Raw genomic sequence first — 24,628 nt, 5'->3', positions numbered from 1 at the left:
AGTCCCAGACTTTCCTAATATGTTACCAAAACACCACAGATATCGTGCCCAATTGGAAGTTGCCAGTCAAAATCACAACACTTTTCAAATAATCCCAAAACATCAGGTGTGTACTTTCTTTTGTACGTCAGTTTAGTGAGGTGAGGTGAGGTGAGGTGAGGTGAAATTGGGTTTAACGTCGTGCTTGAGAATATTTCGCTCATATGACGACGTGCATGCGTGTGTATGTGTATGTGCGGCTGCTTGTACTAGCCCAGACTGAAGCTGGTTTTATAGTGCTAGCCCACTGAGATACCATGCCGCAGTGAAGCATGAATACCCCACTCAGACACATTATACTGACTCCGAACCGACCAGTCCTTGTTGTACCCATTAATGCTGAGCGCCAGGCAGGACGCTCTAACCACTACACCACGGAGGCGGTCACGTCAGTTTAGTAATAGGGTTGGGTCTATACACCTATATGTTTTTCTAAAGCTGTTTCTAAGCGAGACACGCCCCTGTGCTTCATACATGATTTGATTTCATATTTTGTTACTGTATATCCCCTTTAAATGTTTGTACGACTATTTCATGCATGATAAAGCAATTTATTTTCTCAGTCTGGAGATTTCGAGTATGAATTGGTCCCTCATGCAGTTACCATTATGCTTGTCGTATCAGAGGCGACCAAATACATTGGGAGATTAGGCTCGGCAGGGGCGGATACAACTTTTGAGAAAGAGAGGGGTGCATACTATTGAGAAAAGGGTGGGGGATGGGGGTTACACACTTCATTTCCACCCGAGTTTCAACACACACCACCCTCTGGATCCGCCTATATGCTCAGTGACACAGGCCCCACTGCGGGTCAGAAAATCGATAAACTAGTTTATCGATTTTCTGACCCGCAGTGGGGCCCTGTGCTCAGTGACTGTGGATTGTGGTTGACGATTTCTGGTTTATCTAGGACATACTCGATTGTTTACAGGCCGCAAAAAAACATTAATACGTAAAGAGCTGGATTACTATGAAGTTTCACATTATATAACAAGTCATGTATTAAGTGTAATAAAACGTGTTATTGATTCAAATTCCTATATTGTACAAAGAATATGAGGAGCAAAAATATGTTCGTGTGAGCTCCTGTTATGTGCTCACGTGAGTGTGCGTGTACATTTTTCTTGCAGAATATATTTTCTTAAGAAAACAGTTCACTTTTAACAAACCTATAATTCGAACTGGCCACACACATCTCGCCATCTGAATGCAATGCCTGGATGTAAGGGAGGTAACTTGCATTGTGATTGCTGTAAGGGGCATTAGAAGGTCGCTAACATAAATGAAAACATGGCCTCTCTGCGAGCTTCCAAAACAGCCAGTTTGTTGCGAAGTTTGCGCAGGTGAGCACTCGAACGTCAGTGCCACGGCACGTGACAACCAATGTGACAGCTAGGACACGTGATCCATGTTTGGTTCCAAAATGAGAACCAATGTCATGGTGTTAATAATAATATTATGTATCATCTTCATCTTCTATAGCTGAGGCTAGATGATAATAATGAACTAAGGTCCACATGCGTTGTCACACGGTTAGATTTAGCAAACAGGTAGGAAATTCCCCATGATTGGAATCCCAGTTCATTCAATGCCATCGGCTCAGCATCGTGAGATAATCAGATGAGGTAATTCAGGATTCCCATTATATCCCCTCAAAGAAGAGCGTTATGCTTGGTGCAAGAATTTGTTTCCAAAATGGAATCCAACCAATCTCACGTTGCTTTTGGAATTATACTAATAATTACTTTATTTCTTAGTGCCATACATTGTCTACATAAACATGGTGTGTCTGTCTTTCTAAACCGACAACTGACTGAGTTTGGTTTTACGCCGCTTTTAGCAATATTCCAGCAACATCACGGCAGGAGACACCAGAAATGGGCTTCACACATTGTACCCATGTGGGGATTCGAACCCGGGTCTTTGGCGTGACGCGCCAACGCTTTAACCACTAGGCTACCCCACTGCCCCTCTAAACCGACAAACCTGGTTATATCCTCAGCTGCCTTAGAATCTGTTTGGTGAAAAAAAAAGACTTTTGAAATTATGATTTGACCACACCTCTGAAGGTTTTCTGGTTATTTGTATTTTGGACTGTATACTTATAAAGTCATCTGAGTGGGGCATGCGGTTCAAAATACTTTCAGTCAACTCTTTATATTTCTTCAAGTCTCTAGGGATCGGTTGTAACCTAAAAGCCGTGTCAGTAATTGCCAGTATTTTTCAGAAGCAGTCATGTTCAAATTGACGAATCGTATATTGTAGTCTTTACTAAAACATTTGAGTCTACTAACCAGGGTTGGCCCAGTTGTCTAAGGTGCCATAATTGACTGTGCATTCCTCCCACATTAAACTGACGCACCTAAAACTGGAAAACCAGTATAAAACTGGAAAACCTAATATAGGATTTAAACCCAACTCACTCACTAATTGATGCTTCTTGCCAGCATATAGCTTTTTACATCATATTTAGATTTAAGGATTATTTCACAGGAAGTTATTAGGTGACCTTACCAGATTGAACCAAATTTTACTTGACTCAGGCTTCAGACCAGCGGCTAATGCTACAGACTAAACAGTGTCTCTTGGTATATGATGTAGATCTGGATATATTTTCAGATCAGACCTCAGCACATCGCTATGTCGCAGCTGGAACGGATCTGCATCACAAGGTTGGTAGATCACATGTACCAGTCTGATGGCAGCATGGTCGTCTCAGCATGGTACTGCAATTCTCTGAGTTATATCCCATTTTTGGGGTACATCATCCTAATTGCATCTTTGATGTCTTGTGAATCTTATTGCGACGTACGGTTGGAATGACATCACTAAAGACTGACTGACTGACTGAGTTTGGTTTTATGCCGCTTTTAGCAATATTCCAGCAACATCACGGCGGGGGACACCAGAAATGGGCTTCACACATCACTAAAGAAATTAAGTCAATGCTAAAGATTGTGGATGTCATATGACAGTTCTCTTTTTCAAAGACAGCGATCATATTAAATAAGCAGTTCATTTATCTAAATGGGAGGTAAATACTTTTTGAAAACTAATGAGTAATAAGCTAATTTTTAGTCACACAGTTACTGGCAAACAAGGATAAATTGGACCGGCACTGAGAACGCGTTTACGAGAAGTAGGCGGTGCACGGCAATGAGCAAACCCATTTGGTTTGTGAAAGGTAGAGCAGATGTAGGCTAGTGCACGTGCAGTGCATGACGCTGAAATTGCTAATACATGCTAATACAGGTGAATTGTCAGGTCGGTGCTCAACTTAACCTTGTTTGCCAGTATATGTGAATGTGTGTCATACATAATTTACAAAAAAATTGTGAAGAATTCATGTATTGCTACACTCAGCAATATTCCAGCTATGTGATGGCAGTCTGTAAATAATCAAGTCTGGACCAGACGATCCAGTGATTGATATCATGAGCATCAATCAGTTGGAATACGATGACATGTGTCAAGCAAGTCAGCGAGCCTGACCACACAATCCCAGTAGTCGCCTCTTATGACAAGTATGGGTTGCTGAAGATCAATTCTAACCCTAATCTTCATGAGTTCCCTCTTGTGGAATACAACAGTTCTGACATTGTTTTTGTGAAATCAGTATAATCATCTCTGGGTATCCCAACTCTTCACTTAAGTGGTAAATGTTCAGAAGTTCAACCACATTGTCATAAATGGGATCACATGGGATTCTGGATCCCGATCTACAAAGCGTTCGTAGCGCTACGACGTTCATAAACTTATGACAAACTATAGAGTTACGACAGGTCGTACCATTACGAATGCTTTATGGATCAGGACCCTGGGCCCCGTTTCACAAAGCTCTCCTAAGCCTAAGATCTCGTAACTTTCCTCGTAGCATTCGTACCTCCTATACTGTAACATAGGAGGTGCGACACTACTAGAAAAGTTACGAGAACTTAAGCTTACGAGAGCTTCGTGAAACGGGGCCCTGAATCAGAAATAGTCCCAACAAGCTGTACTGGTTCTAAGGGTCGACTGGGTGGCTCACTGACTTGACTGATGCAGGTCACTATGTCCTAGTTCAGACAATGTTCATAATATCAATCACTGGATTGTTTGGTCTACACTTGATTATTTACCAAACAGCAACCATATAGCTGTAATATTTCGGCTGTGATGTTTAACAACAAATAAAACCACAAAGCATACATCGTGTGTTGACTGTTGTTTTGTTCAGCTTTGAACCCAACTCCCTCACTCATTCTGGCTTGCAGCTGCAGCTGCAGCCCCACTGGAGAAGCTGCTGATTGCCAACCGAGGGGAGATCGCCTGCCGCGTGATGCGGACCGCTCGCAAACTGGGCATCAAGACAGTGGCAGTGTACAGCGAGGCTGATGCTGATTCTATGCATGTTGCCATGGTAACGGAATAATCTATTAGTCGCCGAGAACATAGATATTATCAATGTACAGCTGCTGCATAATTTTGTCTTCTTATTTGAAAATTGTCAAAACTAGATTTGGGTTCATTGGTGAATGATGTTGGTATCTGTATCCATTTAACATAATGATTTTTGAGGTGCAGAAATAGATGGTGTGCTTGTGTCTGGTATTTCAGTAGATGTGATTTTGAATGTGAGTGTACAAATGTTTGAAAGCCAGTGCGTAGCATAAATTCATGTGTTATCTTTGAGAGTGTGTATAAGTCAAAATGCAATGTTAAATAATCTATCATACTTTCAGTTGCAATATTTGTAGACCAATACATTTCAAAATACATTTGTAGTTTAGACAGAGAAATCTGATTTGATGAATTCTGGGTGTTTAGGCAGATGAAGCCTACCTGATTGGCCCTCCAGCTGCGGGGAGAGTTACCTGTGTATGGACAAGGTGATGGGTGTTGCCAAGGAGTCTGGAGCACAGGTGAGAGAGGAGTTTATGTAGTCTGATGAACAGATGAATTGGGTTGTAAGTCATATATGTTCACAAACGCCTCCGTGGTGTTGTGGTTAGAGCATCCGCCCGGAGAGCGGAAGGTCGCGGGTTCGATCTGCGACCTCGTCATACCAAAAGACGTTAAAATATGCTACTTGTTGGTCCCTGCCTGGTGCTCAGCATTAATGGGTACATCAAGGACTGGTCGGCTCGGAGTCAGTATAATGTGTCTGAGTGGGGTATTCATGTTTCACTGCGGCATGGTACCTCAGTGGGCTAGCACTATAAAACCAGCTTCAGTCTGGGCTAGTACAAGCAGCCGCACATACACATACACATGCATGCACATCGTCATATGAGCGAATATTCTCAAGCACAACGTTAAACCCAATTTCACCTCACCTCATATATGTTCACCTTCCAAAAATCCACTGACAAGTAAAATTTTGAGATGACTGACTATGAAGTGAAACACGTAGCGTATTTTGGAGATAATGATCCCGTCGTAATTGACTGATACAAAGTCAACACACCACGTAACTATCTAGCCAGTGGCTTGGATCCTGAAGGTGAAAATTGTTGTATCAAAAGAATGGTATTAACAAGCTTGTAATAAGTTTGTAGAAGTAGAGATAAGTAGGGTTCCGTATAAGTTTGTAGAAATCCATCCATCTGTAGGGTTCCTTAAGTTTGTAGAAGTAGAGTTACTTGAGAGAAATCCATCACATGTTGATATACTTTGTTGGGGGATATTTTCATCACTTAAATGCGAAGAACTTGTATGTTAGAAAACAAAAAGGAATCAGTGAGAGCTGTGATGGGTCAGACAATGTGCCCCATGTTCCCGAGAACTTTTATGTTAACAGTTTTATTGTGTTTGTTTGTTATTTGCTCGTCAGGCCATCCACCCGGGCTATGGTTTCTTGTCCGAGAACACCGAGTTTGCCGAGCTGTGTGCAAGAGAAGGTGTGACCTTTGTAGGCCCACCTGCCTCTGCCATTAGAGACATGGGAATCAAGAGGTGAGATGACTTGGCAGTGGGAATTGGGAATCTGTGAGAATTGGGAATCAGTGAGAAATGGGAATCAGATAGTGGGAATTGGAAATCAATGAGAAATGGGAATCAGTGAAATCAGTGGGAATCAGACAGTTGGTAATGAATCAGATAGTAGAAATGGGAATCATATAGTTGAAATGGGAACAGATAGTTGAAAATGGGAATCAGATAGTTGGTAATGGGAATCAGATAGTTGGTAAATGGGAATCAGATCAGTGGATTTGAGAAATGGGAATCAAGTTGGATAGTTGGAAATGGGAATCAGATAGTAGGAAGTGGGAATAAAATAATGGGAATTTGGAAAAAATGGGAATCAGATAGTGGGAAATGTAATCAGATAGTTGGAATTACAAATCAGATAGTTGGAAATGGGAAAAAAGAGGTTTGATATGGAGTTTAATGATATGGAATCAGATAGTTGGTAATGAGAATCAAATGGCTGGATTTGAGAATAAGAAGAGGTTAGAGTTGGGTTTTAAATGTGGAATTGTGTCAATGATAGTGGGAAATGGGAATCAGAATATGTAAGAAGAGAGGTTAGATATGTGAATAAAATATGAGTGGAGGTTAATTTGGAATTAGTGGTAAATGGGAATCAGACAGTGGGAATTACAAATCAGATAATTGGAAATGGGAAAGAAGAGGTTAGATATGTGTGAGTTTAGGCTAGATATGGGAATTGTGTCAATATGAGTAAGAAGAGTTGAGATGCAAGAATCACAAGGTGAGGTGCAAGATTCATGAAATGAGAAATGAGAATCGTGAAGTGAGATACAAGAATATAATTTAGCCAAACAGCCCAAGTCAATCTGTTTCAAGCCATGAGTCAGTACTAAACAGAATGTCTTTTAGAAGTTAGTTGTTGTATTATTTTCCAGTACTTCCAAGAGTATCATGTCAGCTGCTGGTGTGCCAATCATTGAGGGTTACCATGGTGAGGACCAATCAGTTGACAGGTTAAAGAAAGAGGCCAAGAAAATTGGCTACCCAGTCATGATCAAGGCAGTCCGAGGTGGAGGAGGCAAGGTGGGTAGACACAAAACCAGTCATAATCCTCTCAAATGTATCATTTAATGCTGTCCATATTTCCAAAATGTATAAGTTTTAACCATTTCCTCATTTAGAGGTAACTTATACTTTATACAATGTTGATAAACATTTTCTGATTTCAGATTTGTAGGTGTTCTTGACACTCACATCTGACAAATGTTCATCTTTTTATTTATGCATCTACACAGAGGATGGTTTGTTTTTCAGGGGATGCGGATCTGTATGACAGAGGAGGAGTTTGAGACCCAGCTGGAGTCGGCAATGACCGAGGGTCGGAAGTCATTTGGCGATGACGTGATGCTGATTGAGAAGTTTGTAGAGACACCAAGGTAGGACGGGAAGGATTGAACCTTGTGAGAACACCTTATTAAGAAGTACAACTCCCTGTCAGTTTTCCCTTTGATCTATAACATCCCTCAATGTCATTGCAAGGATCCCTTATGGACTGTAAATATTATATCAATGTGGGGAATCAAACCTACACCTTTGGGTGAGTGCTTCACCCGCTAGGCTACCAACTGTTTAGTATGGTCAGTATTTCAAGATAATTGTCACAGTTAGCATAATGAGTTGGTTTGTTGTTTAACGCTGCACTCAGCAATATTCCAGCTGTATGGCGGCAGTCTGTAAATAATCGAGTCTGGACTAGACAAACCAGTGATCAACACGATCTATGCAATTAAGATATGATGACATTTGTCAACCAAGTCAACGAGCCTGACCACCCGATCCCGTCAGTCGCCTATTACGACAAGCATGGGTTGCTGAAGACCAGTTCTAACCTGGATCTTCATGGGTAAAGTGTGTGAAAAAATACAAAACCAAGACAGCAACAAAAATACTTTTAAATATTAAAAAAATATATATGCAATTAGATCAAAGTTATCACATATAGTGATGATTTCGGCAGTTTGGGGAGGCACATCTCTATATGTTGTGAATAATAATGATGTAGTTGATCCTGTTTGTTCTCAGGCATGTGGAGGTGCAGGTGTTCGGGGACTCCCACGGCAACTATGTGTACCTGTTTGAGCGGGACTGCAGTGTACAGCGACGCCACCAGAAGATCATTGAGGAAGCACCTGCTGTGAGTCCATCACATTCAGAGTAGACTGTATTTAACATATATCATGGTGTCAACACTACAGTTGTATGTTTGTTTTCTAGCGCCACACTCGGCAATATTGCAGCTATATGACGGCAGTCTGTAAGTAATTGTCTCTGGACTAGAAAACCCAGTGATTGATAACACAAGCATTTTTTTTCGCAATTGGGATATGATGACATGTATCAACATGCAAGCCTCACCACTCGATCCCATTTTTATCCCCCCAGCATGTAATGCCTTGGGATATAGTCGACTCTTTGGCTGGCTGTCCGTCCAGCTGTTCGTCCATTCGTGCACATTCGTCTTTTCCGGAGCAGAACTTTAAAACTGTTCAATATTTCTTCACCAAACTTGGCACATAGATAGATGTTGTGGTGTACTGGTACCTTTTGGTAGTTTTGGAATTCTGAATATAATATTTTTGGTGTTTCCATGGCAACAAGTTTGACTTCGACTGAATTTGGTGGTAGTGCTCTTTTCTGGAGCAGAACTTAATAATCATAACTAGTAGACCTATTCATGAAGAGTATTTTGCCATTGCGGGGATATTGTTAACTTTGTCTTCTTCTTGTCATTTCTATTTTTTCTGGTTTCCATGGAAACGCTTCAGACTTTGTCTCTAAAGGGAGGGATAGGATTCGTATCAGGAGCACAACTCGAAAACTGTTCAGTATCTGTCAACAGAACTTGGCATATATATGAGGCAGATCCCAGAGTGGTGCCTTTTGCTATTTGTAGATTTTTGTCATTTTTATTTTTCTTGGTTTCCATGGAAACGCTGCAGACTTAGTCTCAAAAGGGAGGGGTGGGCTTCGCTTCTGGAGCACAACTCGAAACCTTTCAGTATCTTTCTACAAGACTTGGTAGATATATCAAAGAGCTCTTGAAATGGTGCCTTTTGCTATTTACAGATTTTTGTCATTTTTATTTTTCATGATTTCCATGGAAACGATTTGGACTTAGTCTAAAAAAAATTAAGTTGCACTTAAAGTAACAGTCAGATGACTTGTTCTTTCAAATATGTTGGGGCTGGGGGGTTTGTTATCTTCTGATGACTCTGTTTAAGTTTTTTAACAGTATATATTTTTCAAGACTGTTCTGTTTTTCAACAGTATGTCATGATTTTCTACAATGGGTCATGATTTTCAACATTTGCGAGATTTTCAACAGAATGTTGAGTCTTTCAACAATTTGTCATGTTTTGCAGCCTGGTATCAGTGAAGAAGTGAGACAGGCGCTTGGTGAGGCTGCAGTGAAAGCAGCAGCGGCTGTCAACTACGTTGGCGCCGGTAGGTGGCACTACTTTGAGTCCATAATGAGATAGAAGGACTCTTGCATTCACTGATGGTTAGGTTTTTAGAAATGCTGGTTGTTGAATGCTAACTGTAGCCTCTCATTGAAACCACATGGTTTGTTTGATAATATTTGTTTGAAGGTTCATTAACCTCTGTGAGTTTTACTGGTGACCAAAACTGTACTGCCGATATGAGTTAATATGTAAGGTCAGAGAGAGTTATGTTTTACGCTGCTTTTACTGGTGTTCGTAATGTTACCAGCTGTTGTAACTATGTGAGTGAGTGAGTTTAGTTTTGCGCCGCTTTTAGCAGTATACCAGCAATTAAATGGCAGGGGACGGCAGAAATGGGCTTCACACATTGTAGACATGTAGGGAATCAAACCTGCGTGTTTTGCCTGACTAGCGAACTCGGCTACCCCCCTTACGATTGATACATGGCATGAACACTTTGCGCAAATCTCCGCAAAGGACTCTTTGCGCTTGCTTTGTTTTTTCCTCGTTCACTGGATGTCAATCTCAACGGCACATCGTATTGTCAATCTCAACTCCCTTGGGAGCATACAACTCTTGCAGCAACTAGTGGCACCGAGTTATTGTGGCATTCCCATCCTTACGAGGTACCCATTCACACCTGGGTGGACTGGGACACATAGTCACAGTACTTTGTCCAAGTTCACTGCACCTTGCTGTACCCGCAACTGGGTGTTTCCACGTATTGATGTGGCCCCATCTGGTCATCTACCAACGGATTCGTGGTTTCTTTTAAGTGCACAGGGTTGTGTACTGTACACTAGGGGTTGAAAGAGTCTGCACACAAAGTTGACTCCAAGGTTTTTACACCCGGTCACAGGTGGGCTCGATCCCGTCACCTCAATCTCGCTGGATCACTAGCCTGGCGCTTTAGCCAGTTTGCCCACCGCGCCTTTCACCACAAGGCTACTTCACTGCCCCTAAATTGTACGATATTTTACAGTTTAATGAATGTTTCTCTTTTGTTTTTTCATATTAGTGATATTTTGTGTCACAGAATCCATAAAACAAAACTTAACTGTGCAGGGACAGTGGAGTTCATCATGGACAAGAAGTTCAAGTTCTACTTCATGGAGATGAACACACGTCTACAGGTGGAGCACTACAGGAGGATCACGCACCCCATCACGGAGATGATCACCGTATTATGTAATGTGACCTGGTGGAGTTTGGCAGCCTCAGGACTCCATGTCAGGTATTTATGACACTGTTATAGAATGTATTATGTAATGTGTGTCTTGTCACTGGTTGAATGTGTGATCGTAATCAGTGTGTCGTCAACTTTGGCAGAAACCAACTAACTGACTCCATGTCAGGTATTTATGGGACACTTTGTGATCGTAAAGTCAGTGTGTCTTGTCAACAGGTTGAATGTGTGACGGTACAGTCAGTGAACATCTTGTCAAAAGGTCAAACTTGTGACAGTACATTCAATGAATATCTTGTCAATGGGTTGAATGTGTGATGGTACTATCAGTGAATATCTTGTCAATGGGTTGAATGTGTGACGGTACAGTAAGTGAATATCTTGTCAATGGGTTGAATGTGTGATGGTACTATCAGTGTATGAGTAAGGCCCGTCCAACCGCCCGTCAGGGCTAGATTTCTGCCGGACAGTCTAACTTTACAGCTAGCCAGGATGGACAGGTAAAAAAAATATTCAGATAATGTGTCCACTTGCACTGTCTATTTAGTATTCAAGAAGGACTGGTTAAATCTCTTCTGGGCTGGTAAGTTTTTGAAGTTACCAGCCCAGATGTCTGGCTAGGGTTTTGGGTTATTTCATACACTGGTACTATCTAAAATGTTTGACAGTACCGTCAATAAATATCTTGCCAACAGGTTGCTAGTGGAGAGAAACTGCCTGTGGCACAAGAGCAGCTCAAGTTTACTGGTCACGCCTTCGAGGCGAGGATCTATGCTGAAGACCCTAACAACAGCTTCATGCCTGGAGCTGGTCCCCTTCTGCACATCACCACCCCCAAGGCCGGGGATGGAGTCCGCATCGAGACGGGCGTCAGACAGGGTAACCTCATTCTCTTCCCACAGAGGTTACTCCTGTCATATCTTCCTACGTAACCTCTGTTCTAATACGGCCATATTTCCCGGTTCTCGTAAAATCCCCTAGCGGCAAAAGATCGCAACACGAATTATCTCCCTTCTTTCTATCCAATCAGAACACCTGTTACATCGACTTAGATTCAACTTGACTAACACAAGCAAATGTGAGGCCACAAATATCCCCCATCTGCCGGGGACTTGTGTTGATGTTACACACAAGACGTTTAATGGCTAGCTTGTCTGTTGTCGACGAGGGCGATGGAGACGCCACTGACCCGCCATAACATAACTGAGTTCTGTCTAGAATAAACGTTTGCGCATCGCGCAGGGGAAAAAGTTTAGTTTTCTCGAAGCATATGGAAATTACCGAGGCCTTTGCGAATGATCACTTTTGAAACAACGTCGCTGATTGCACAACTAAATCTGATTGTCTCCAATCACGAGTCTTGAACGCTCACACCATGAAAGGGCCGTATTAGAACAGAGGTTACGTAGGAAGATATGACAGGAGTAACCTCTGTGGGAAGAGAATGGGGTAACCTTGGTTACTGCTTACAGTTGGTTGTAGAGTCAGTTTAGTAGAAATCAGTAGGTGATGAGACTGCAGTGGCCTTGGTTACTTGGTTACTGTGTGTAGTTGTACATTCCAGTAACATGTATCTTCAACCGTGGAAGGCATGTGTTTATTTGATTGTATTTGAATTACTGTACATGATGAAGCTAATGTGTCACAAGATTAATTGAAAAACTGCAAAAAAAAGCATCACTCATCTGCCACTTGTTGACAGATTTAGACAGCGCTACTGAAGTCAGCTCTTGAATATTTTGGTTCCCTGCATCACAGTCAAGAGACATGTGTCTTTGGCCTCATCAGATCACATGACCAGTAGTGGTGATCCGATTAATTGAAATACTGTAAATGGATTATATTTCGCGCAGGTTTTATTTTCGCGCTTTTCGCGCAAAACATTTTAGCGCGAAAATTTATACACCGCGAATAAACCTGTCATTCATTCAGTCTAGCCACGCTCGCCCCTGAGTTGTTACCATAACACATCATGTTTGAAGACAGAAATCAACGGGAATCTTAAAATCTTCCGGGAGTAAACGGATTACTGTGTACTAGTATATCGCACAGATAGGGATTTCCTGTGAGTATGCAATAAACGCCGCCTGACAGGTTAAGCCACTCTGTTTGTTTTCACTGCTATTAGTGGCGGCCAAAGAGACAGCTGGCAGTTCCGGCAATTACTGATTGCGCGAATAATGGACCGCGCGATGTAGTCTAAACTGTAAATTCCGCGAAAATTGCACCACGCGAAAATAAGTACGTTTACAGTAATCGAAGATTGATCGCAGTGACCAACTGACCAAGCAATCGATCACATTTTCTCATAATCGAACATAAATGATTTTGGAACTACTGTTTTAGTCTTTGCAATACTTGACAATGGAACATATCTTAGAAGTTTTCAGGGAATGAAAACGTGTTTAATTCTTAGAAAACTCACTTCACTAACTGAAAAGCCATGACTGAATACTTCTTGAAGACTCCGGGGAGGTTTATGTTCATGATATATTAGTCATCACTTTAAAGTAGCAAGTTGCATCATGTTATGATATCTGCAATAACAACCTGGATAGGAAAATCTGAAAAATGACCAATTGTTTTCGATGATTTTTCGTTGGTAATGAAACAATCATCAATTGTGAGATTTCAACCCATTCCCAACACTAATGACCAGTCAGGTTGTTGGGCTGCCTTGTTTGGTCACCCTGCGGTGAAGCCATGTAATTTTGCATCCCTGGCAGCTTATGCTTGTTGTAGAGGCGACTTTTGGTCACACATGGTGAGACTCTGTGACTTGCTTGTCATCATACCATAATGGTGTTGGATACAACCGCAGGATCAATCATTGGTCCAGACATTAATATTTACCAGCATCCATCATGTAACTGGAATATTGCCGAAGGCGGTCCTTGAACAAACAAACTTCATGATGTGACTTTGTGCCCTCTGTTCTGCTCCAGGAGATGAAGTGTCCGTCCATTATGACCCTATGATTGCCAAGCTTGTTGTGTGGGCAGCAGACAGACAGTCAGCCCTCAGACGCACCAGGACAGCGTTGCAAGACTACCATGTAAGTATTGTCAATTATTACAGTCATGTTAACACAGATGATGAGACATTGCAAAATATCCCTCCCTCCTATATCTTGTTGTTTCAGATTGTAGGCGTGAACACAAACATCAAGTTCTTGTTGTTTCAGATTGTAGGCGTGAACACAAACATCAAGTTCTTGTTGGATCTGGCAGCACATCCTGAGTTCCAGGCAGGGAACGTTCACACCGAGTTCATTCCCCAGCACAAGGACCAGCTGTTCCAAGAGTCCATCCTCTCAGCTCAAACACTGTGTCATGCGGCTGTTGCTATGGTTACACTTCAGCAGAGTCGATCGGTTAGAAGTAGTCAGCTTACTCAGGGTGAGTCCTGTCAGTTCTGGTCACAAGGGCAGCGTGTTAGTGTGAGCATCTGTATGTGATGCTGAAGATATAGTGAGTATGGTTTTATGCCACTTTAGCAATATACCAGCAATATCATGGCAGGGTCACCAGAAATGGGCTTCACACTTTGTTCCCATGCGGGGAATCGAAACCTGGTCACCGCCCCTATGTAGCCTGAATATTGGTGAGAGCAGCGTTATCAACCTCTCAGTGGTGTCACTCAATCATTCTTGGTATCATTCGCAGTGCCATTGCTTGGATATGTTAATGTAATTTTTTAAGTAAAATTGATATTTTATACTTATCCTGACTCCTGATCTTTTGCTTATCTCCCTTACCTCTTCGAATGGTAGTGGAACACTTGAATCCCTTGAAGTTCCCGAAGCGGACGTATAAATACACTCACCCACGAGTTACCTCCCTTTGCCCTTTCCCGCGCAAAATATGTAATCCACAATACAGAGAGAGAAGTCTTGTCACCTATTGGTGTACATAACTGATTTCTGACAACTCTGATGCCACTGATGTCAGTTTGATCCCAACCTACAGTTCATTGCCATGGAAGAGACTGTAATGGCCAAGGTCATTAGTTCACACAGATTTGTTCTGTTCCTTACAGATCCCTTCTCGCCGTTCTCGTTCTCGTGGTGCAGTGGAGCTCGTGTGAACCAAGCTGCATCGAGGCAACTGTTGCTGTGCGATGGAGACGAAGGTGAGGAAACAAACTGCAGTCTTACTGGCAAACAATGATAAGTTGAGCACAAACCTGACAATTGACATGTATTGCATTATGAGTGCCGCCCACTGGCGTTGCCATTGTGAGCGAAGGGGCCCCAGGTTGACCGCGATCAAGTGTAGTGCGACTTTCTGCACCAACTTGAGAGTCTTATGAACAAGGCGCGGAATCAATTTCATCGTCATGCAATGCACGTGCACTAGCCTACATCTGCTCTACCTTTCACAAACCAGTTGGGTTTGCTCTTTGCCGTATACCGCCTACTTCTCGTAAACGCATTCTCTGCGCCGGTCCAACTTATCCTTGTTTGCCAGTAGATATCCTACATTATTTGGTTTCTGTGTCCATGTCTAGATCTTCAGATTAGTGCCTGAAATGGAGTGGAAGCATTGTTTCTATGAATGCTTCTCAACTGAAGTAAAGGAACATTGGTAGTATATATAGTGTTATCATTAACTGTTGGCCTGACATTGTAGGTAGATTTAGGCGCTAGATGGAATTGTAGGTTGATTTTTTCATTCATGATTGTTGTAACTTAGTCGGACAGGCTCCATTTTCCAGCCAGGTGGCAGGCAAGATGGCGGTCGGTTTGGCTTCCTTCTGTCATACGGTTGTAACTTTTTTTAGTTACATCGCTAGGGTGGTAGGGTATTTTCTTGTACATTACTATTGTAGGCTTGCCTAACGTTTTCACTTTCAGCAATGTAAGGTGAGTTGGGTAAGTTTTTTCATATTTTCTTTACGCTGTATATGTTACGCAGGAAGCTTGCGTTTTCGCCTCTTGTTCATGATACATGTTAAAGGGTTAAAACTGCCTTAGCTTTTCACATAGGGTTTATCGCCCGCATGGCGTATTATGTTTTACTTTGTGTTGCATATATGTGTGTATTTTAGACTGTGCATCAGTTTCCATTAAAATGGTTCTGTTTGTTACAGTTTCACCCGTGCGTTGCATGTGTGGCCATGTTGCCACCACAGGATACTCACGATGTGTGCCTCTGTTGTTTGGCCGTTGATCACCATGATGATCTAACTTGTGAGAGTTGCAAGGTTTTCTCACCCAAGACGACTTAGCGTCGGTCCGCCGATTTTTTGGTTTATACAAATTTGCTTCAGGCAGGGGGAGACTTATGGGCTCAGGACCCACCATCTAAAGCGGCTAAAAGTAAGAAGAGTTCTTCTTCTACTAGCGGGGGTGGGGGTAAGCAGGCCAAGACGGTGGATAAACCTTCTTCCCCTATCTCCTCCACTTCCACTCAATCAGATTCTGCACCCCTGTGGCTTACTGATTTAACTTCTATTTTGCAGCAACAGATGACTTCGGGTCCGCCGCTGATCTCGACCTGGCGTCCGTCTCCGTGGAGGAGATCGCTTTCGCTCGAGTTAGCGGCCCGGGTCGCCTGCCTTGGAGCCTTGGCTCTGGTGACCCCTCTGCTGGTGCGCTTCAGTGTCTGGCCCGAAAGCTTCGGCTCGGGTTCAGCGCAGTGGATACGGGTCTCGCATCGCTGGCCACCAGCTTACAAGCTGGGGTTTCCAGAAATACCGGTGCTACCGGGCTCGACTCGGGCCTTGGCGCTATGCTACGGGAATCCTGTTTCGGCAGGTTCTTCCTGGTCCTCGGCCACCTGGCCTCATCCTTGAGCCTAGGGTCGGTCGGGCCAGGCGCCGCTCTTATGGCTCTCTATCTTTGTCCGTGGAGCCGCACTGCTTTCGAGGTGACTCTGATACCGAGAGTTCGCTCGGGGGAGCGGGAGGAGGAAGCCATGGATGAGGGACGGGGCATGAGGCCAGGGGAAGGTTCCTTCGCTGCTATCCGTCTCCCGCGCAAGTAAGGGAACGATTGCTTCCATTTGCCGCAGGTGGTCGTGTCCGCCAGATGACCCCTCGACCCGCCGGAGTTTCATCTCCTGGGGAGGCGTTTGCTCTGGTGTCGGGTCGCCGAGTTCACTTTATGTATTTTACCTTCACTGATTAGTGAGTTATAAACCTCTCCTCTCAGGTGGCAGGTCACGCTCGATCTCCGGAGCTGAACCGGTGCTACCTGATGGGAGAGGGGCTCTTTATGACCCCGGTGGTAGATGAGTGCATTTATGCCTCAGTCGCCTGGGGGTCATCTGGCCATAGCCACGCCGTCAAGTTTCGCCAGGGTCGGCGCCGCCTCCTCGCTTTCCAACAACCAGGTGTTGAAATCGGTATATCGTTCCTTTGAAGAACAATACCGTAACACAGTACAACAACTTAAGGTTTCCGTCCACTCAGCATACCTCTCGCCCTGCAGAGGAAGCTGGTGGACGACAACGCTGCCGCCGCCCACGCATGGTAGGCAGTTTCACGGAGGTGTATTCATTATCTGGCACGCGACGCCATTCGGTCGTGCGCTAGCCAGATGATGTCTGCAGTTATGGGCCTCCGTCGGTTGTGGCTGTCTGTGGCCAGATATTCACCGGCTACACAGCAGGCGCTGCTGTCTCTGCCATTCAGGATGGGTTCAACCCTGTTCCCAGGGGCATTGACAGTTGTAACGGGAGGCTGCGGAGGCGGTTAGCCAGTTTAAGGACTCAAAGCCCTTAATCGAGCAACCCCTCACTTCTCGCGCCCGGCCTTCCGTCCTTGCCTCAGCTTACCCTTCCTCTTCAGGAAAGGAAGCACCGAAGTGGACGGCTCCACTTCAGGCACCTAGAGGCAAGGGCAGGGGTAGAGGTAGGGGCAAGGCTGCCTCCTCTCAGCAGCATTTTCCTCCTTTCTCCGGGATTCGTTGCACGCCAGTGCCGAACTCTCCGGAGAAGGCAGATATTCTCCGTGCCGAGGTCCAGTCGTTGCTGGACAAGGCAGCCATCGAGGTGGTTCCGACGGGCCAGGAAAATCAAGGGGTTTACTCAACCTATTTCCTGGTTACCAAGAAGGACGGAGGGTTCAGACCCATTCTCAATTTAAAGGGTCTGAACCGTTTGCTAGAGGTACCGCCCTTCAAGATGGAGACACTGCAGTCGGTGATCTCATCTGTGGAGGCAGGGGATTGGCTTACGCCAATCGACCTCAAGGACACGTACCTTCATGTACCAATGCATTCCCCGAAGTTCAGGAAATACCTCCGGTTTTCCTTCGATGGGAGGTGCTATCAGTTTCGCGTGCTCCCTTCGGCATCTCCACGGCCAAGGGTGTTCACAAAACTAATGTTAGTGCCAGCTCAAGTCGCCAGGGCACAGGGCAACTTTTGTTACCCGTACCTCGGACAACTGGCTTCAGGCTCTTCCACTCACTTAGTCGGGACTCCACACAGACAGTGATGGATATTCTCACCAGGTTGGGTTGGGTCATCAACCTCAAGAAGTCCGAAAGCTGGTTCCATCCCAGGATCTGGTTTTCTTGGGAGATTCGAGACACAGCAGGGCTTAGTCTCTGTCTCAAGACCGCATTTCCAAAGTCCAAAGGGTTGTTTTACAATTCCTTCAGTCCCCAGGGCCTCAGCTCGCATTATGGCTTCAGTTGCTAGGCAGCATGGCGGTAGGGTGGGCGAGTTTGGCGCGTGCGCCTGAGGATGCGCCAGTTCAGCAAGCGTTAGCACAGCTGTGGTCGCGACTCGGGAGTTAATGGTACAATTCTCCTAACTCCAGAGTGGCTTCTCCCTCACCTGAGGTGGTGGACCGACACCGGGAATCTAGCCAGGGGTATCCCACTGAAGACCCCGGTGCCTACGCTCACAATTCAGACGGACGCCTCCCTCACAGGGTGGGGGGGGTCCTAGGGGACCTCACAGCTTCCGGACTTTGGTCCGTGGAGCGGCACCATGCACATCAATGTGTTAGAATTGAGAGCTGTCCGGCGGGTATTCAACGCTTCATGGAGCAGGTTCGAACCGTGTGGTTCGCCTAGAAATGGACAATCAAACGGCGATGTCCTATATCCTGAAGCAGGGCGTACGGTGTCTCCGCTACCCTCCAGGAGGCGTGGCAGTTTCTGCTGTGGTGCGACCCGGTTCAACACACGGGTATTACCTGTGTATCTCCCGGGAGGACAACGTGCGTGCAGATGCACTCTCACGTCATTATCCTGGCCCTCACGAGTGGTTACTGGACCGGAGATATTCGGGTTATCTCCCAGTTGTTCGGGTCGTTCCAGGTGGATCTGTTTGCCTCTGGGGTGACGAACCAGACTCCAGGTGTTTTGCTCCACGATCCCGGATCCGGGGCGATCGCCCCGATGCCTTCCAGCTAGATTGGACGGACAGGGTTCTGTGGGCTTTCCCACCGATACCTCTGATTCCCAGAGTCCTATCACAGCTCGCCACCCAACCAGCGCGACTACTTGTGCTTCTTGCACCTCTGTGGTCGTCTCAACGCTGGTTCCCGGTAATACTCAGATCGCTCGTACAGCCTCCTGTGCTATTACCGATGCGACCGGACCTCCTATGCCAGGAAGGCCAGCCACACCCGGATCCATGGATCCAGTGGGTGGCTTGGCCACTGTCAGGAGTGGCCTCCATGTGAGCGGAATTCCTGCACCAGTTGCAGACACAATTCTGGCTTCGCGGAGGGATTCGACTAACTTACAGTATGAGGATAGATGGCCATGTTATGCGCGCTGGTGTGGAAACAGAGGGATACTTGGTCCCTTTTCTTCGACTGTAGTCGAAGTTTTGGAGTTTTTACAGTCTCGGTTAGAAGCCGGCCTAGCCGCGTCTACTATCCGAGGCTACTCCACAGCTATTTCAGCTTTCCACATTCCTACCGAGGGTGCCCTTTAAGGACAACACCCTCTGGTTCAGCGTTTCTTAGCAGGTGGACAGAGGCGCGTCCGTCGTCCGATGGACAAGTCCGCCATGGGATCTGTCCATCGCTTTAGATTGGCTATCTAGTCCTTTTTCTCACGATATGTCGGGTTGTCGCTTCAACTGTTAAGTTGGAAAGCGTCATTTTTGGTGGCCATTACTTCAGGTAGACGGGTTGGGGACATTCATGCTATGTCCTCAGACCTGGAGCTTACCGTTTTTCACAAGGATAGGGTAAGTATTCGTTTACCTGATTCCTACCGCCCAAAAATCGATAAAGCGTTTCATGTCACTGCTCCTATTGATTTGCCTGCCTTTACGCTTCCTGCTTCGTCTGGTAGCGCGAAGAGCAGAGTACATGTGTTGGATGTCCGTAAGACACTCAAGACGTATGTCAAGAGAATAATGTCAATCCGTAAAGAGAAGCAGTTATTCTGCTGTTACGGGGGCGGTAAAGTAGGTCACCCAGTTACCACACAGACCATATCGAGGTGGATTGTGTCGGCGATTTGTATGGGTTACATACACAAGGGTATGACTCCCCCAGAGGGTTTAAAGGCTCATTCGGTTCGAGCAGTTGCCACGTCTAAAGCATATGCTGCTGCTCTGCCCATTGAGGAGATCTGCTCTGCGGCTATATGGAGCCGACCGAGTACGTTCATTCGCCATTATCAGCTGGACAAACATTGAGCGTGCTCGGTTTGGCCAGACGATTCTCCACAGTGGACAGAGTAACACGCCTCAGGCCGAGTGAGCCTTGTCGCTGATTTACTCAGTGTTTTATACTGGTGTCGGGTATATTCTCCCCTATTTTGCACTGGTGAAGGTATGTGGTGGCGTTTTTTATTTCCGTTCTTTTGGTAGTGTGCCTTTGGCTTATATTTTCCATTTTTCCCTGCTTGGCTAGCGGTGTGCTATGGACAGTAGTTTGTTTTGGCGAGTCCCTAGTTTTTACTCACTTCCACCAATCAGGCTGGGAGGTGGAGTTTTATCTTGGGGGTGTATACCGATTGACCAATGGGCACTAAGCTTTGACCTCCCAGGGTCCTCGCCTTAGTCAGGCCCCCCGCCTTGATTGACGTTGGCGGACACGTGACTGGGTAAGTGTGATTTCTATTTTCATACGGCTGTAGTAAGTTACTGCGTTAGGACCAGTGTGTCAGACAGAATGCCACTCGGTTTTCTGATCTTTGGGAGTCTGTTTTATGCTTATAAGTACCCCAAGGAGGACTTCTTCTGAAAAGAATTATACAAACCTGTAGAGGTTATGAATTCTTTGAAGAAAGTCCTCCTTGGGTCGGCTGGCCACCCACCTCCCCTCATTCTGTCTGATCCGTTCAGCATGAAAAGTGAGGTCGCGAGGTTGTCGGCTAGAGTTATCTGCTCTTGCCGGTAGGGGGCCGCGCGGGGGCCCTGTAGGGGTGGTCTCATAACGCAGAACGTGTTTTTTCGTTTTGTAAATATTTTTATTGAAATATAGTTACAACTGTCGTAGGTTTTTAAAATGGACATTTTAATGCTTATAAGTACCCCAAGGAGGACTTTCTTCAAAGAATTCATAACCTCTACAGGTTTGTATAAATTTGACTGTAAGTTTACTCAAAACAAACTTCTGACGGGGTTGACCGACCGAATGTAATTACGTCATCGAACAATTCAAGTGACGTCACAACAGAACGTGACGATATTCGACCTTTGCCTTTGACAAAACCATGGCCTGCAACATGTCAAACTGTGTCAGACACAACGTCAGTTGTCAGTGTTCGGTCTTGGTCCAACAACAACATTAATAGTGCAATTGTTAAGGTTAGCACCAGCAAGAAAGCCAATGTTACCACTATTGAAAGCGGGAATTCGGGTTGCTTTGACTTATTTGCCCCAGAATATCTGCCAGTCCAAAGCCAAAGTCGAATGAACCGACGCACCCACTATGATGTCACTTGACAACAGAACTGATAGTGGCCCGTCGTTCAGGTTGAGCAGTCCAATATCATTTGCAGCGGCCTGCAAATTAGTGATATTAGGAGGGCCATTTCATTCAAGATAATTCCATGTGTTTTAGCTATAATATGTATCAAAGGATTAGATTGTATCTTAACTGTTAAATAATATATGGAGAAACTGGAGATGTGGTATTTCAGAGGTGGCAGTGGAAGTGGAGTCTGATGGGGGTAGGTTCGTGGTTCGGATGGACGGCGTGGAGCATGAGGTGGTGGCCGAGATGACGGAGGACGGAGACCGACTCTCTCTCACTTGTACAATCGATGGAGTCAAGACATCGTCCACAGTCATCATGCAGGGAAACTCTCTCCACATCTTCACCCTGGTGAGCTGGGATGCCCCCACTGGTTTCAGTCTACATCCGTTTCTAATAGTATTCACATCCCTCTTTTGTGTGGAATATATTATATATTGTTAGGATTTTTCCACATCAGCTTTTCATGAAGCTTTGAATCAAGCTATGTAGGTCCTAATATAGTTCGACCATCAAGAGCCAGGTTAGAACTAGGTCTTCAGCAACTGATGCTGACTAATGGGATTGCATGGTTGGGCTCACCGACTTCGTTCATGCATGTCATTGAATTCCTGTTGTGGGGAATGATGCTGATGATATCAATCACTGGATTGTCTGGTCTGGACTCTACCAGTAATTTAAATTGCTGTCAAATAGCTGGAATACTGCTGAATGTAGCATTATACAAAAATCAAACAAATATGTATCATGGTTCATGGCCCATTGCACACAAAATCAGTCACTGTATAGAAATCAATTATGAGGTGACAAGATGAGTTGGGTTTTTTGCTGCTTTAACAATATTCCAGCCATATCACAGTAAGGGGACTCAAGAAATGGACTTCACACATTGTACTGATGAAGGGAATCTAACCTGGGCCTTCAGCATGACAAGCGAACAATTGAACCACAAGACTACTGCTTCGCCCCTCAATTATGAGGTTGTAACTGCAATAGGTGTATGTTGAAGTGCTGTGCTACATCCAGTTAGTGGAACAGGGACTTGATTATGTCTGGCAATTGTTTCCAGGATGGCAGTCATGAGCTGCGTCTACCTGTGCCAAAATACCTGCAGTCTGCTGAAGGGGGAACGTCCGATGATGATGCTGTGGCACCAATGCCGGGTGTGGTGGAGCGGGTGATGGTGGCCGAGGGCACACAAGTGGAGAAGGGGGACCCACTCGTTGTCATGATTGCCATGAAAATGGAGGTAAGTTGGAGACTGCGTCAACGACAAAATTGTCTGCAGTGTATGGTCTCCTACAGTGATATTACCAGGATAATGTATTACAGTGATTTACAGATTTGTGATGGAATTAGCAAGCAACATATCAAACACCAGTAATAAACCTATAAACCTATAGGCCACTGTACAGATGGGTTCTTCAAAACACAGGAAATCTATTTTGAGGTTTTACTGGAATACTCAAGTATCTCCACACAAATGAAGGATTGATAAGACAACTGGATGATAATTATCAACCATGGTTGACAAATTTCCAGCAACATTATCAAATGGGCTTCACACATTATACCCATGTGGGGATTCAAACCCGGTTATAACTGAATAACTGAATACTAGTATCAGACAATAGTATTTGGCAGCAGGTTTGTTTGGTATTGTGATGTTTGACTATGACTTTTCCCTTGGAATGTGGTGTTTGTTTGACTATGTTTGATGTTTTTCTTGGCACATGATGTTTGACTACTTTTCATATTTTGGGGGGGTTCATGATGGTTGTTTGTTTGACTATGTTTCTTTATTTCCCTGGTACATGGCGTTTGTTTGTTTCAGTATGTTATACGGGCGCCACGGTCAGGGGTGGTGGAGCGGGTAACGTTCCAGCCTGGTCAAACCGTCAACAGAGGAACAGTCCTCGTTCACTTCAAGGAAGATGAAGCAGCACAAGACTGAGAAAGAAACATTAGGATATATCGTGTTTATATAGTGAACAACATAGTGTATACACGGAACTTGTACTGTGGAACACGGACCAGTGACATGATGTGGCTGAACGTGGGAAGAACACACATGAAACTTCTTGATGTCCATGAACTTAGACCAACCGAGATTTGTATCTGTGTTATGTGTGTGTTTCACCAGTGCTAACATGAGGCGCCAAGAATGAGAAATACCCAATATCTCTTCAATGGATTAAATGAGCACCATGTTGTTTATGATTTTTTATGTTTCTTGTATGGTCAAACAGGAAATTTGTATCAAGGTTGCAAAAAGGTATTATTAAGCATCAAGAGAGATACAATGTTATCACCTAGACACAGACTTTATTACAATTGTTTTAGATGTTAAAGATAAAACAATTCTTATCTGGTAAACCTTCTTTCAAGCTGTTGGCACGGTGATGGTGAATGTAACTTAACTTGTATATAGACTTGAGTGTGAGGTGTGTATCTGCCCATGGAAATAAATCCTGTTTCCATGTTCTCAGAGTTCTGTGTTTACTTCATAATAATGTGCATATTTAAGTGTCAAACTCACTTACTAAAAGATGCTTGAAGTGCTACATTATTACCCTGATCTGTGATCACGAATCAGTGTGCACTGGATGTTCATTCTCAGCTCCCTGGGGAGTATGTACAACCCCAAGCTCTGTGAGTCACATTAATTCTCATCCTACCGGGTACCCACACACTGCTGGTGAACAAGGTGTGTTTCTGACAAAGTCACTTGTAAAAGGAGATGCCACATGTGACTGTTCTTTAGTGTGAGCTGGGCCAAAGCCCAGAAACTCTCAAGACTCAAATTAATTGATATGAATATACAGTCAAGTGCATTTGCCCAATACCTGTGAAGATCTGGGTTGTAATTGGTCTTCAGCAACAAGCTTGTCGTAAGAGCTGATTAACGGGATCGGGTGGCCAGGCTTGCTGACTTGGTTGACATGTCATCGTATCTCAATAGCATAGATTGATGCAATTGCTGTTGATCACTTGTCTGTCCCAGACACGATTATTTTAACTTTAATACTGGAATATTGCTTGGTGCAGTGTTAAACGAACAAAAAATCATTTGTGCAAATATACGACTT

At 44.5% G+C, this 24,628-nt stretch overlaps 1 protein-coding gene across 1 annotated transcript; it reads left to right on the top strand.

The window, feature by feature from the left end:
• Nucleotides 1–1,296: 1,296 nt before the first annotated feature.
• LOC124260819 (methylcrotonoyl-CoA carboxylase subunit alpha, mitochondrial-like) lies at nucleotides 1,297–23,756 on the top strand. Its single transcript, XM_046695137.1, is given in 18 exon segments — nucleotides 1,297–1,382; nucleotides 2,659–2,711; nucleotides 4,293–4,438; nucleotides 4,846–4,882; nucleotides 4,885–4,940; nucleotides 5,852–5,973; nucleotides 6,888–7,035; nucleotides 7,267–7,388; nucleotides 8,035–8,146; nucleotides 9,375–9,456; nucleotides 10,521–10,666; nucleotides 11,337–11,520; nucleotides 13,587–13,696; nucleotides 13,826–14,039; nucleotides 14,680–14,772; nucleotides 21,706–21,890; nucleotides 22,609–22,788; nucleotides 23,374–23,756. Coding segments are annotated over 18 exon segments (2,163 nt in total). The 5' UTR covers nucleotides 1,297–1,329; the 3' UTR covers nucleotides 23,494–23,756.
• The last annotated feature ends 872 nt before the right edge of the window (nucleotides 23,757–24,628 follow it).

Source organism: Haliotis rubra, unplaced genomic scaffold (assembly GCF_003918875.1).
Source record: "Haliotis rubra isolate DU_JTF1 unplaced genomic scaffold, ASM391887v1 Scf778, whole genome shotgun sequence".
Taxonomy (NCBI): domain Eukaryota; kingdom Metazoa; phylum Mollusca; class Gastropoda; order Lepetellida; family Haliotidae; genus Haliotis; species Haliotis rubra.
Note: the sequence above shows the minus strand (reverse complement) of the source record. Positions and strands in the feature narration are given on the sequence as shown.